This window comes from Pomacea canaliculata, linkage group LG4 (assembly GCF_003073045.1).
Source record: "Pomacea canaliculata isolate SZHN2017 linkage group LG4, ASM307304v1, whole genome shotgun sequence".
NCBI classification, from domain to species: Eukaryota; Metazoa; Mollusca; class Gastropoda; order Architaenioglossa; family Ampullariidae; genus Pomacea; species Pomacea canaliculata.
The window spans coordinates 12,581,180-12,596,216 of record NC_037593.1 but is presented as its reverse complement, the minus strand read 5'-3'; the positions used below and the strand labels follow the sequence as shown (position 1 = coordinate 12,596,216).

The 15,037-nt window shown below is 37.5% G+C and overlaps 1 protein-coding gene across 5 annotated transcripts in view; it reads left to right on the top strand.

Annotated features, from left to right (window-relative positions):
- The window catches only part of LOC112560993 (putative homeodomain transcription factor 2), a 32,578-nt gene extending 21,291 nt beyond the window's left edge, over positions 1 to 11,287 (top strand). For 3 of the 5 annotated variants that reach the window (XM_025233097.1, XM_025233098.1, XM_025233096.1), the window contains 10 exons: positions 922 to 970; positions 2,270 to 2,525; positions 2,886 to 2,982; positions 3,208 to 3,339; positions 3,687 to 3,773; positions 3,918 to 3,934; positions 4,804 to 4,918; positions 5,195 to 5,350; positions 6,967 to 7,062; positions 7,305 to 11,287. In XM_025233097.1, the coding sequence (XP_025088882.1) occupies positions 922 to 970; positions 2,270 to 2,525; positions 2,886 to 2,982; positions 3,208 to 3,339; positions 3,687 to 3,773; positions 3,918 to 3,934; positions 4,804 to 4,918; positions 5,195 to 5,350; positions 6,967 to 7,062; positions 7,305 to 7,457 (1,158 nt within the window). In that variant the 3' untranslated portion in view covers positions 7,458 to 11,287. Of the gene's footprint in view, positions 1 to 921; positions 971 to 2,269; positions 2,526 to 2,885; positions 2,983 to 3,207; positions 3,340 to 3,686; positions 3,774 to 3,917; positions 3,935 to 4,803; positions 4,919 to 5,194; positions 5,351 to 6,966; positions 7,063 to 7,304 lie in introns of those variants that run through there. The other 2 variants (XM_025233099.1, XM_025233100.1) reach the window with 2 other exon arrangements.
- The last annotated feature ends 3,750 nt before the right edge of the window (positions 11,288 to 15,037 follow it).

The following is a 15,037-nucleotide window of genomic DNA, read 5'->3' as shown; positions in this document are numbered from 1 at the left end:
TACAATGTTGGGAATGGGGTAAGATAAGTAGCATTTTTAGGGAGAGTTGGGGGAAAGCAGAATACAGATCTCTTATCCATTCCTGATGTAATTCCCCACCACTCTAATGTCATACAGAGCATATTTTATTATTTACTTCCTTTGTCCGCTTCGGATGTGGAAGTTTACCTGCTGTGCTTTATGTCATCCTATGTTCATTATCAGCTGCAATTTAAAAGAATTTTGAGTAGTCGGGGCACTGTGTGCCACAGTATGATGTACTAAAGTAAAGCTGTGTTCTTACTGTACACTTGTGCAGTTTCTGTCCTTTTAGAGTTACCTGAGTTGACATGTCTGGCCTTTCCACTCAGTCTAGTACCTAGCATCACAGCTTTCTGCCACCCTAATATCACAGCTCCATTCTTTAGAGGCCTGCCTCTTTTCACAAATATTTTTTTTGAGTGTTACTAATCTTAGCATGTGCAGAGGTGGAGTGACAAAGGTGCACTTATAACAACATGTAGGCCTTGTAAGAATGCTTTTTTCCCTCATTCACTGACCATGCAGCTGGAGTGCCTGCCCTTTGAGTGTCAAAATGATGTACATGTGGAGTAATGCTGCAACTTCGTTAGTATCATGAAATTGAATTGTTTGTAATAGATGCATGGGATGGTGTGTGGTATTGGAGATGGTGGGTAGTACTTTATTCCTGCGTGTGTGTCTGTACTATTATTATTCAAGACAGGTTGCTTTTATAATGTACATTTGAATGAGTTTGAGCTGGTGCAGTTTCACAGATCTTCTATCCATGCACATACATGCTTACCCATCAGCAGACAAAAACATGATGCATGCATGCTTATTTTTATCAGAGGTGATATAGAAGAGTTATAGGGGAATGGGGAGAGAGCTTAAATTTATTTTCAAGTCTTCTGTTTATAGCCCACAACAACAAGTAGCAGCAGCCCATATGCACAACAGCCAGACAAAGGTAAGTTATTCAGAGAGAGGATTAGTGTGCTTTAAATAAGTTTATGAAATAAATTGTAGACTGCATATTGAAATACATGAATGTCTATTAAAACTGTCACAAGAGGCTTCCACATCACCCCATGCAGGAGTGAGCATTTAGTGTTGATGCACAGGTACAAGAGATAGTCTTATTATTGAACAGAGTGGTCACAGCCATCTTTTTTTTTTTTTTTTTTTGTTTGTTTAAAGATAGAACATAGGCAGATGCACCCCTTTTTATTCAAGAGAGTGTTTTAAAATTTATTAATAGACATCTCAAGTAAGATGTAGTCTTGTTGGATATATTATTGAGAGGCAAGACTTCATCATGAAGATTAGTAACATACTTTTAGTAGTACAGAGCAGAATTATTAACACTGCATATGATGATAATAATAATATTGAATACATCGTATATAATAGCATAAAGTGAGTCATCAATGATGAGGATTATACGATACACTTATATTTATTTACTTTCATATAGTTTAAAGGGATTGTAAAGGCAAAATAAAACTGCTTAGGATCGCATAAAGAGTATGATCCACTTGAATCTCGTCTATTTTTGTGTCTATTCATGTGGAAAAAGTTGAAGGTTTTGTAGCATGTTGTGTTTAAGAAGAGAAATTACATAGGACTCTTTCATTTACAGTCTCGTTCTCCGTCACGTGACCTTATTACATATGACCAAGATTGCTTACCAAGGGAAATTTTTATAATTTTAAAACTGTGCTTTGAAAAGTTCGCTTTTAAACCTAAATAAACTCACGAGACACCACCGATCACGACGTCAAATCTTCGCAATGACCGCAGACACTTCCTGTACATCACAACCAGACTCGTCTGCTTGACCATCTCGGGAAGCTATCGTGGTTACTCGGCGGAAGGACACAAGGGTCGATTTCACTGGATTTTTTCGATTTTTATAAACATCGGCAACCAAAATAGTGCTAATAAGTGGTAATTAAGTGAGAAACGAATCCTTTATTTCTCCTGTGTTGCTCTCGTGCTCTGTAATTGTAACTAAATATATTTTTGAAACGTTTGACCGTCGTCACAGCCTTATCACAAGCCTTGAGTATCCCTTTAAAAGCCATTTCTTTGATAAAGTAGTTCCATCTGCAAACAGCTGTATCTTGCAATAAAATTGAAAAATATGCACACATCCAGTCTTAAAGAATTTTTTAATACTACATATATATTTACAGATTTCACCAATTTCTGTCTTTGTAAAAAGGGATGGTACTGATGTGCATACATTGCATTGTGACTCTTCCAGTTTCTTGTGTCATCTGGGAGGGAAATGAATGCAAGAAAGTGGACCTTACTGCACTGGATATTGGTTGGGCTATTATTGACAAGGTTGACAACCTCCCAGAAAGCTCTGACTATATCGTTATTGGTATGGTGCTGTCTGTTCTGCTGGGAATTGTTCCCTTGGCTTATCGTGCTCACTTTGAAAAAGATCAAACCCTGCTGGCAGCATGGCAACCACACCTGTGGATCTGGGGAGTCATCGTCAACCATTCCTGGAGGTGGGTGCCCAAGACACTGCTATTACTACACGTTTTGAACTAGCTTTCGTGGCTCTGAAACTAAACCAGCAGGAGACTGTTGTGCATGTTTTTTTGCTTAAACTGAAGTATTCTGGTTGGTCTGTAGCAGAATATGATTGCTAGTGGGGTTGGTATGTCAGGTCAGCAACTATGGTTACAGCTTATTTAATCCACTGCTGTCTTGTCGCATCCAGAGATTATACTTGTGTTGCGAGTGAAATTTTAAATTAGTTCTGATGTAGTCTTGGTGACAGATGGTTTATTTGCTGCCCCATGCAACTCCACCTTTTTCAAGCAGAGCATGCATAGATGTCAACTAAACTTTGTTGTATGTTGCAGACAAAATCTCCTAGTCTTCAACGGAATGATACAGCGGCTGGTATTCAGTGGTATTTTCTTCTTTCTGCTCACCGTCACAGACAGAACGTTTAAACAAGTAAGGTTTCTCTTTTGGTTTTTTTCTTTGTGTGTATATGTTTTTAAGATTATTGCATGGGTGGGTGCTATCTTTTTCTAAACATTTTTTAAAATTTTGTGTTCAAGTTTCATCCAGTAAAGGGTATGAAAGATGTGATGTGTTTCCTCATTAACTTCTTGCTTTTTATGCCACATTATTAGAGTTTATAAATTAACCTGGTCAATTTTTTTGCCCCCATGACAGCGCCTTCTGTATGCCAAACATTTTAGTTATCTTACCTCATCACGTCGAGCTCGCAAGTTTGATGTTCCACACTTTCGTCTCAACAAAGTGCGTAACATTAAAATCTGGTTGTCGCTTCGGTCTTATCTCAAGGTAAGAACAAACTGATGTATATACTTTCCTGTCATGAGCATTGTGTTGGGTTTAATTGAAGTACTTTCTTTGAAAAAAAGTCATTGATTTCATCAATATATTATTACTGTGTGTAAAGTAAAAATTATATTTTAATAAATTATCATGCATATTGTCTTTATAATGCAGTGCACCTTGCAGGTGCAGCAAAAAAGAATTTGTAATGGGCATAAATATCAGGCTGTTGTGTCTTGATTGCCATATTGCAGCATAGCATACTCATGTCTTAACCAGCAAAATAGTAGGAATTCTTCTGTGTAGTGTCTGTTTCACTGTTGGCACTCATTACACTAGTCTGTCCTTTCCAGCGACGAGGTCCACAGCGGTCAGTGGATGTCATCGTGTCAGCTGGCTTTTACTGCACCATAATACTGGTCTGTCTCATGTCAATACAGGTGAGGCATCTTCAACTTCTTTGGTGGTTATTGTGCCTGCTTGATGAATTGTTGTGACAGCATTTAACCATGTCTGTTTTAATCAGTATTTTATTTTGTGATGGCTGTGGTGTTGTTGTTGGTAATAAAAGAGGATTGTTGCAGGTATTGTGGGCCGAGAGGTAAGCAGATTCCAGTGTGAGACATGCGCAAACTTTTGCTAATGAGGAGATAACTTTTTTTTTGTTTTCTGTCTCTGTGAAGAGTTGTTTAGAGATTCTTCTTCATCCCAGCCTTACCAGAGTGAAGTTGCTTAATGTCATTTCATCCAGTGATATACAAAAGATGTATGTTTAAGCTGTAGATGTTCCTAATCAAAAACTGAGTGAAAAATGGCAGATCTCTTGTTGGAAATCAGTAAAAGCACCTCCTTATTACAGAACACAGGCTTGACTACTCACAGACTACAATAATACTACTGAATGTGAGGGTTTATTATAGTATAATGAGCATAAACATGAGCACACTTGGATTAGCAACTAAAGACAAGTGAAGTAATTGTTGGGAATAAAGCATTACTGATACTACTGTCAGTAAAACAATTCTGGCCAACATGCTAGTGTTACATGGTCTGTAAATTAAATCCCTTCCCCCGCCCCCACACACACTTTGCTTTTTGGTTTGGAATATATGTTTGGGCAAGGGTCAGGGAACACTTATTAGATGGTTGGTTGGGTCATTTAGAACACAATATGGAGTATCTGGGAGGCAAAGAGTGCGCAAAGAGAAATGCAAGCAGTAGATTAGCACATGTTATTAATGGCAACCATGCTTGTATTCCACACAGTGTAGTCAGAAATCTAAACATCCTGGCAACTTAACAGAAGCAGTTCAATGTAAAACACTTACACAGCATGACATTAAAGTGTTTGGTATTTCAAAACTTATGTGCTGTCATTAGTCATTAGGATGTGCTGGGTTGCCAGCTTTCGGGTAGAGGTCATTTGGTAACAAAATGTCCCAACTTATTCTGCTTGGATGTGATCCCAAGGCTACTGGACATAACTGCCATGACTGCTGCACTTCGGTACAACATCCCTCATACTTGTCTTCATTTATTTTCGGGCTACTGTCCATTGCACATCGCCATTAAACAGTTTTTGATGGTAAAAAGCAATAAAGTTTGCTATAACTACTTCTTTGCTCTCAAGGCTAGCAGTCTGTCATTTAAAAACAATGCTGATATGCTGAGATATTTTATTACAGAATACATGAGTGAATGAACTGTTGAAGGAATGAGTGACTAGATGTGGGAAATAAAAAGCAACCAATGTTTCATTTTTGTTGTGGCTTTGGCTGTATATAAAACATTTTTCCTATAGCTGTCGCTTCTGATGCTTGCTGATTAGCATTTAACAAGACTTGTTTCTTATCTTAACAAGATGCTGAAGGAAACTGAGACTTACCTGGACAACCTGTGTAACTGGGAACTAGTGATGTGGTGCATTGCACTTGGCATCTACATCATGCGCTTTATGACCCTAGGGCTGAAGATTAACAAGAAGTATCGCAATCTCTCCGTCCTCATCACCGAGCAAGTAAGAACCATGCTATGTGGATTTCATGTGCACATACACATGTATGAGTGTCAGGGTGTGCAGGAGTGCCCTGCAAGCTGTGATCTCTTGTCCAGCATGTACGGCAGATTGGATGGTGGAGGGGGTTAATTTGTTGTGTTCCTTAAAGGATATTTGTAATATCACAGTTGTAACTTTTTTTTGTTAGATGGTATTTGGGTTTTTTCCCTTTTCACAAACAACACATGCGCATTCTTTCCCAAAAAGAAAACACAAGATCACTTTAGCTTGAGGTGTCTCTGCCCAGAGTAACACAGATAATTATTACAATAGTAAATAGTGTCTTCTCACACTACACAAATGGTTCTCCCCAATACACACAGTCCCCAGGGAAACACTTGCAATAAAGTTCACAACTCTTTTCTCCCCAACTCACACACATCATTGAAGGGGAAGAAATCACACATCATCATAGTCCAGGGTGCAGCATACATCGGAAGGTAGGGACAAGGCCACTCTCCTCCCAGCTTCCGGCTTCTATGAAGAGAGAGAAAGTCTTACTGTTTGTAAGTCTTCCAAAGTCTATACCACAGCAGCTACTCAGTTCCCCCCCCAGATGGCTGTCATGAGGACAGGTGACCATGCCCAGCTTAAAATGTGTAGATAACACTGGCCCTGCGCTAGTCCGCACTGCTATGGTTCCTTTTCTGTAGGTGGGGGGTTGTTCCACGGTGCGTCTCCGTGGCCACTGTCGAGTAGGCGGTGGAGCTTCCCTAGCTCTACATCCGTGTTGCTTATCCCTTGTTGCATGCCCTGCACCCTGTTGCTGTGCTGTGTCAAGGCACAAGTCACAGCTTCAAATGAGTCTGGTGCCCTGCTCTTCTCAAGAGCTCTCACGCCCACTCCATCTGTTCTGTGCCCTTGCATTAGTCCCCAGCTTTGAGTAGGTATGGTACTACGCTTCCGTACACAGCAGCAAGTGATCTCCTGGCTACAGCTCTGGGTCTCAGCAAAAAATTCTTCCAGCCAACAACAAACAACAGCAGAAGTGCCCGAAGTGCCCTGGCTGTTCATGGTGGGGCTAAAATACCCACCCCTGCCCACCTGGACAAAGGGTGAGCACGGCCTGAACCGTACATAAGGCTTGAAAAATTTGAGGTCCCACAATTTTCACACTTTTCATATGGCAGAGGGGTAAGAATACAGGGGAGCTCTTCCCCCGTACCTCCTCTACCTGCCCTGACTATTCTCCTGTTGTAGTGGTTGCTGTAGTTGCAGCTAGGTTGCCTCCCAGTTTTCATGTTTTAAGCATATTTTTGTGTCTTTGAGGCTTGTATATTTGTCCTGAAGCCACTTCAGGAAGTCATTCCAAAACTGTTGGCTCTTTTGTTAGTGTTAAGTCAGCTTTAACTTTACTATTCTGGCTTAAAGTGAAATGATTTTTATATTTCGATCATTCTTCCTGGCTACTGTGCATCCATATGTATTTTCATATGCATTTAGCTTTCTTTTCTATCTTTTTCCTTCACTCCTCATTTCTGCACCAAATCACAAGAAAACTGTAGTAGTTACCAGGTTCTCATGGCACTCTTGATGTTGGGTACATATGTGTCATTGTTCAGCGTTTGTGTTTGCAGATTAACCTGTACCTGCAGATGGAACAAAAGCCACACAAGAAAGAGGATCTCATTCTGGCCAACAATGTGGTGCGCCTTGCACAGGATCTTTTGAAAGTGAGTTTGCTTTTGCTTTTTTTTTCAAACCATGGCTTGTTCATCGGTAGTTGTTCATTCTGTGGATTTTAAGCAACACAAGTTAAGCCATGTTTAAATGATATTGAGAAACTGGCAGTTGGAGAACATTTCTGGATTTTTCCTTAGATATAGTAGTTAAGTAACATGCTAAGATGTGTCATCATTTAGTCTCATATTTTATGACCATTTTGTCATTTTATCTTCTGCTATATCTTTTGCAGGAACTCGAAAGTCCTTTCAAGATATCTGGTTTCTCTGCGAACCCCCTTATCTACAACATTGCCAAGCTAATCGTACTCTCAGCATTTTCCACAGTCATGACAGAACTTCTAGGCTTCAAACTCAAACTGTACAAGATCAAGCTGAAAGGATAAATGTGTCCAGAAACTGTCACAGCATGCTCATTTGAATACAGCCTGTATCGTTTGTTAAACCTGCCATCAGCACTTCAGACTATCTTCGTCTGAGCTGCTATTCCTTTACTGTGGTAATGTTGTAGGACCTGTTTGGTGATAGTTGTTACTCCGTGTGCCCTCACAACCAGCCTCTAGCACCCAGGACTGTTACTGTTACAGTCTATGTTGTCGTTCAGCGATGTTGTCGGTCAATTTTGGCCATGTTTTAAAGAGTTGTGCACAATGTTTTACTTGAACATTGGTGAAAATATTTCCTGTGTGCTTTGTAATTTTTCTGTGGATATTTCTCCTGGTGGATACTTCCATGTGTGTTTTGTGCCAGTGCATTGTATCTATCCGTTCAAGTTTTGTTGGTTCCAAAGAATTGATATCTGGTCATTAGTCCATTGGTTCATGCAAGTAAAGCTACACTGTGGCTAAATGTGTTCTAGTGAACATGCTGGAATGTTTATTTCAGAACTGTTACATCTGTGCATGTTACTGGTATCTTAATTTGCATTTAGTCAACATTCTTGTTGAAAAGCTTGGTTTCTCGGTTGATTACAGTTTTGTTCATTTTAAAAAGTTTACATGACACTTCTGAGACTATAATAGAAGAAGAATGTAAAGAGTGTGTGATAGCTTCTATCAAACTTGCAGCTCGAGGAGGTTTTACAATGAGATGCTTAAACTTGCAGGACCTGAGTGCTTACCTGCTGTGGTTAAGGACGTGTTTCAGAAGCTAGTGAATGATACATTCAAGTCAACTTTTTAAGGTGCTGCACTCACTGTGTGATGCTAATGTATTAGTGAGGTGTTTTTGTTGTTGTCCAGTATTTATTAGTGCCATTTTTTACATGTCATGTCAGCCATGATCAGTGCTCAAGATTTTCTCCCATAGTCAAACTCCTTTCCCCTCGTGCCCCCCATTTTTTGAATGTAGCTGTCCCACAGTCACCACTGGCGGCAGTTGGTAATAAGTGGAATGGGAACTTGTAAAATGATGTGTATTTTGATGTTTGACTTGTACTCGCCTCATATACTGTATTTTGTGTGGGTGCACATGTATGCATGTGTTCATGTGAAAACAAAAGTGAGAGAAGGAAACTAGGACCATTGCTTTAAGGACAATTCTTTTCACGTTAAAAGATGTGAGAGCTAAAAATATTTTCGTGGAAGATTACAGTTGTTTAAAGCTCAATGACCATATCTGACCTTTGAAAAATGACTTTGAGCTTTAGTAAAAAGCCCCAAAACACAGTTTGTGGTAGAATTTTTAACAAAGTATCCAAAAAATCCTAATTATTAATTGGGTCCTAACAGTGTTAGGATAAAAAAAATAACCCCTTACTTGACAGTATTTCAGTAAAGAAAGCTTCATGGATATATTGCATAATGTAGGTTGGTTTGAGGCCTGCAAAGTCTGGTCAAAGAAAGAGGCCTGATATTTAAATTTTTTTTTATTAGAAGGACATTTTAAACTTTTTCATGCAGAGACCACAGTGAGAAGAGTGTATTCCGTGTATGATATATTTTGCGTGGGGAAGTCAGATCTTGTTATGTATTTATCCTTTGCCTTCTTATAGGCCAGTATTTTTATCTGCATGATACTTGATGTCTGCATCCCATATATATGAGGCATCCTTCATGACCAAACGCTCCATGCTATCATATCTTGCTTTCTTCTGAAGTACTTGGTTTTTATAAAGTTTTGACCTTGGACAACTTTTGACAGCAACCACAGTGAGCAAAACGTTTTTTTTAAAAAGTCTCCAAAGCTCACTGAGATTGGCTTAGTTGAAAGTGCAGAGAGAGTTTGTATTTTTTTTTAATGCACAATGAGTCCATTTAGATTTTAAGAAATGACCTCATTTATAGTGCAAAATATATGTAACATCCTTTTGATACACCATAGGTACATTTTGGGTCATGTGTTCATGATGGTTGATCTTCCAGAGGAAAAGTTGTGAAGTACGCAGTCTTTTGTTACCATGTTAGGTATCATTTTTAACTTATGACACAAACCATTTTCCGTAGGGATATCAGAAGTCATAGCATACCTTTAAGGGTGGAACAATACCTTTCTTTGATTGATTAGGTGTCATGGCACTGCCAAATCTGGTATTGACATGTCTGAGTCAAATCATGTGGGAGTTTCAGATTTCTAAGCAGTTGTATCAATTAAAGGAAATTTACAAATGGTGTGCATTTATGTGCAGGTCTAAATAAGAAATAAAGGTGGCGAGGAGAAAAAACAAGTCAAGAGAAATATGTGGCACTTGATCAAATGAATGTGTGAAAGTTGAAATGCAGGAAAACTTGATATTTTTTTTTAAAGGAAAAATGTAAAATGGTTGGCTGTACTTGATAAATACTCCATATTTTTGTGCTTTCATGGATAAAAAGCCTATTGGCTACATTTATGTGTTGAGAAACTCTTTAGAAAGCCTTTTGCATAAGGTTATGCAGAGAGTTTCAGAAAGCATGTTCATGTTTAGGTCACACACAGAACCCATTTCGTGTCCATGTTGCATTTCTGGTATTAACAGAATCCTATTGAATATGAGGAGTGTTTAAGCTTTATTTACCCATGGGTTAGGACAATGGTCAAGTCATACTCGTGCATGCTTGTGTGGTAGACAACTTGAAGGGTGAGAAGGAAGTAGTGCCACTTTAAGATGGCGGTGTCTGTAGCATGTAAATGTATCCATTTTACTGTGATTGTGCTTGTGCTGCGTGGTCAGTTTAAGAAAAAAATCCAGTGCAGCTTATAATCATTCTTAGGGTGTCTACTATTGTCTTTTAATTCTTTTTGTACCTTTCTCATCATTTCATTAATTCCATTTCTTTTTTGTCCCTCTTTGATTGCTTTTGTTTCTTGTTTCCTTGGCAGTGAGATGTATCATGCCATCTCCACAGAAGCAGGAACATATCAAACAGTAAAAGTGTTTAAAAAAAAATTGGGGTTTTTATAAAGATCGGAGGCCAGTTGTACACTTCTAGTTTTTTTAACCTTTTAGACCTTAAATCTATTTAGAATTATAAAAACAGTACACAACACAATTTTATAACTTTTTACCTAATATTGTCTAAATACAATTAAAACTGCTTAAACCAGATGTTCTTGTCAGCGCATTATTTTGTGCAATGCATCTTAATGGCATGGGAAAAATTTTTTAAAAACATTTTTAGAACAGTTTTAAATTTAAGAAATGTGCAATTAGCTGCAAGTTTTTAAAGAAAAAAAAATTGCCTTCCTTGTCTGGCCCTTAACACTTGTTTTAAAAGAATTGTATTGGTTTACTCTCATGCCAAGAAGTGTAGCATAATATTGCAGAATTTGGGGACCTATCTATGTAAAGAAGTCTGTTTTCTGCTGCCTGATCAGATGTTTGGGTTTGTTAATTGCCTATGGAAAGCACTTGCAACTCTTTAAAAAGTGCTTTTTTGTGTAAACTATTATATTTAGAAATTAGACAATTTCAACTGACATTCTTTCCAAATCTTTTCCACTTTGTGTGCATTTCTTGTCCCTTTCAAACCTGTCCGTGTTTGACAGAGGTAACTGTAGGACATACTTATGAAGGGGCGGGGTGAGACTAAATTGGACATTGTCTTATTGCACGTAATTTGCAAGACATTACAGTCATGGCCAGCAGTAGCAATCAAAGACACCCTAATCAGATGGAAACAAGCCTGCCTATGCTACATTGGGACCTACACCAGATGTGGTGAGCACGGCTGCAAGAGGGAATGTCAATCTGTGTACATTCCTATTGTGACAGAATAAAGATCTTCGTTAGAAACAATTGTTCATGTTCGTAAATTGTAAATTTGCTTTTTATTATTTTATGCAACTTAAGCATGGGTTAAAACATGCCTGCTTTTTACTGACTACAAGAAGATATTCTTCTCTGTAAACCTTAAGAATGCAGTGTCAGTTCAAAGTGTGAGTTAAACCCTTGTATGGATTAACTAGATTCATAAAGAATAACACTAATTTTCTTTTTTCAATACAAAGCCTTCATCCAGATTAGAGAGCTTGAGAATGCAGTTTAGATTCAGACCTATAGAGCCCTGATTTGCATACCTACAGTAACACTCAACGAAATCATACAATGAATCTATTTTAAAGCATTTTCAGTTGAATATCCATGAGTTGAGTTCTAGTCCATCCAGAGGTATGCACATTTTCTAAGCAATGTTGAATGATAAAGTATTAAGATGGGAAAATGTACACAAGTCCAACCAGCAAATATTTATTGGGAACTTCCTTGGTATACATGGATAGGGAATTGCATACGTTGACAAAGTGATGGATGAATGGTAACTGCATTAAATATCAAAAATAAAATGTTTTTCCTTTGAGTAGAAGCATGCAGCAATTTTCACATTCCTTCCAAATTTGTATGATCTTGCAAAAGAACTGATTCTCTCAAATGAAGTGAGTATGGAAGAAATTAAAATATCCATGATCAAAGAACGAAGCATAGAAACTTTGAGGTTTATGTAAACAATTTACAAGCAACATTTTGCCTTACCACAAGTTGCATGCAGCAATGCTCTTAGTCAAACCTCTACAAAATGCATTATAGAGAGCGCAGGCATTTCAGGGGCCAGCTATTGGCTAGCAGCTACACCAATCATTATCACAGTTTAAACAACTTGCATTTTAGGAACTTAGCTGATTACTTCTCCTTGGTTGAACTGCTTGTTAATCATTCTGTGAGCCTGCACAATCTTTCTCCAGGAAGCTTACTGCCTAATAATTCTGTTACGTTTACACTTCAAATAAAAGAGTTTAACATAAATTATAAAATTTCTGTTGAATCATCTAAATATCTGGAGAAGCAAAGTACCTCTACAGTATAATCTTATGTCTATCCAGTTTATCCGAAGCACAAAAAATCCAAATACGATAATCATCCCTGCACAGTGATTAATGGTTAAAATGATTATAAATATGGTTGTTATCACTAATATTAAAGTGGTTTGTTTTGCTCAAACCACCCTAATCTCCACCTTCCAGTTCCTAACCTCAAATCAAGCTGCACAAGCATGTACACAGGTATAAATATGCCTGCACATGATGTGCACATCTTGATTTGTATGTATGAAATATCACCAGGCACAATTTCAATAAAACATGCTATCAGCATTAAAATGATGGGTGCAGCTTACATTTTGTTGTCCTTGTTTTGCATAGTCTGGTTCTTCCAGTCTTTTTTCAATAATAGTTTTTGTACAGGGCTAGAAGGAAGGTGGGACTTTCTCACCATCCTTGTTATAAATATCAAGAGCCACTTGATGGCAAGAGCCACTTTACCAGAAAAAAGGAACATTCACATTTTAAATGGGAAATACATCCTCAAAAACCAACTTTGCATGCAGACTTTTTTGTAAAAAATATTTGTCTAAAAATTAAGAGAAATCAATGAGATTCCAGCCTACACTTCTTAAAGACAACAAAGAAAAGTGGCTCACAGATCTGCTGTAGTCTGGAATCTGCAACTTTGTGAGCACATAATGGTAAAATGTTTCCTAGCTGACAAGTAATTCAAGCTAAGAAATATTTTTTGCAGGAAAATGTTACTGACCAGTCTAGATGACCCACGCACTCTTCCTGCTGGTGCAAGACAAAGTTTAAAAGTTCATACCAAGTTGGACCTTAATAGAATCAAATCTCTAAAAGCTTTTCAAACCAAATGGATGCCACATTCCCCCCAAAGTATGTAATCATACAAAATTACTGAACTTGTTTTAATGATAAATTCGTGTTATCCTTAAAAAATTATCATCCAAAATGATGTTATTGGAAATATGCAACAGCTACAAATCATAAAATGTTTAAGGTAGAACACCTTAATTGAATCGCAAAATTTCTCTAGAAACTAATTCAAAATGTAAGGATTTTTTTTTTAACAATACAAAGATGACTTTCAGAACAACTTTTAAACATTTTGTGCATAACTTTGCACTAGAGTGCAGTTGCACAACTACTTTAAATATTAAACATGATGTGTGACAAAGAGCTGAAAAAAAACCCATGTAGATACTTCCATGAGTTAATACTTTTTGCAACATGACAATGGTGTGCAATAGTAGGAAACTGATAAAAACAATGTGCATTGAAAATTTCTCTTCACAATTCATAACTTAAAAAAAAAAAAAAGATGCACTTTAAGACTTGAAGAAGAAAAAACTTTAAGAGGAAAAATAGAAGATAAATACAAAACAAAACAGCCCCACCGTCCCATCTCCTAACAATGAAAACCTGAAAAAATAACATCCCTTTACTCAGTAATAATATGGTATGTGTGGTGAGAAATAATAGAAATATAACAAAGATTCAACCATATTGGTTTGAGATCCTTCTGGCTGCTAAAAATTTTAAAAGAAAATACACCAATAATCTAAATCAGGGAATGGACAATTACAAGCAGCTAAAAAGATAGAAACAGGAAAGTACAAAATCACTCATTCCTTTACAGCTGCTTCAAATTTTGAAACAAGCTTTTTATTCTAAGCTTCAATTAAGCTCAGTTTGTTGTGTCAGCCCATTTGTATATGGCTTTGCTTGGATAATGGAAAGCAGCAAAGAAAAGCAGCAAAGAAACATCCCTGCTGATCAGTGGTACAGTTTTGATGAAGTTTAAAATATAGCAGTATTACAGATATGCAGGACACAAACTTACCCATAAATAGTACATCATTAATATGCATATTTACAACAGAATAAAGACACCAGCATGTGATGATCTGATATCAAAACAGGTCAGAACAAAGCTAGACTGGACTTTTCATGATTGTCCCGATCTCTTCTGTTGCTAGGAGCATTTTTTAAATTTGGAATGTAAAGCATAGTTTAAAAAACTTTAATAACTAGATCACCATTTTCTCGGCACACACCCATCCTTTGCTATTTCTCTGACATTTTCCATCACACATAAATCTTTGGCAGATTTGCACCACGACTGTTGCTATACATTGTTTCCTTTTTCTTGTTCTGTTTTAATGCTTCTTGGTTTTTGCCAGTGACATACTGACAGAATCTTGCAGTTACGCCAGCCCCAGATATCACTTAGAATACACTTCCAAAAGTCAACCTGACAAAGTGATGAAACTAAGTGCCAGAATATTTTTTAAATCAGCATATTTCTAATCTACTATCTTTATAATATCCTCAATAACAAAAAAAAAAAAAAATCCTTATCACACTAGATGTTTACTCTCACTAAAACTCTATCTAAAAGGAAGATGATGAAATAGGGTCCAGGAGAGCAACATGAAATTTAGCATTACCAATAGCCACAGGCCACTACGAAATATTATTGAACAGTCCATCAAATGGTAGTCACCACTATACACAACTTTTGAGGATTTTGAGAAGGCTTTTGACTCCATAGACTGGGAAACCATCTGAAAACTGATGCAGCACTATGGATTTCCACCAAAGTTCATTGCCATCATACAACAGCTGTATGAGGACTCGACATGCCAGGTGATTCACAACGGAAAGCTGACTGACCCCTTCGCAGTGAGGACTGGAGTGAGGCAAG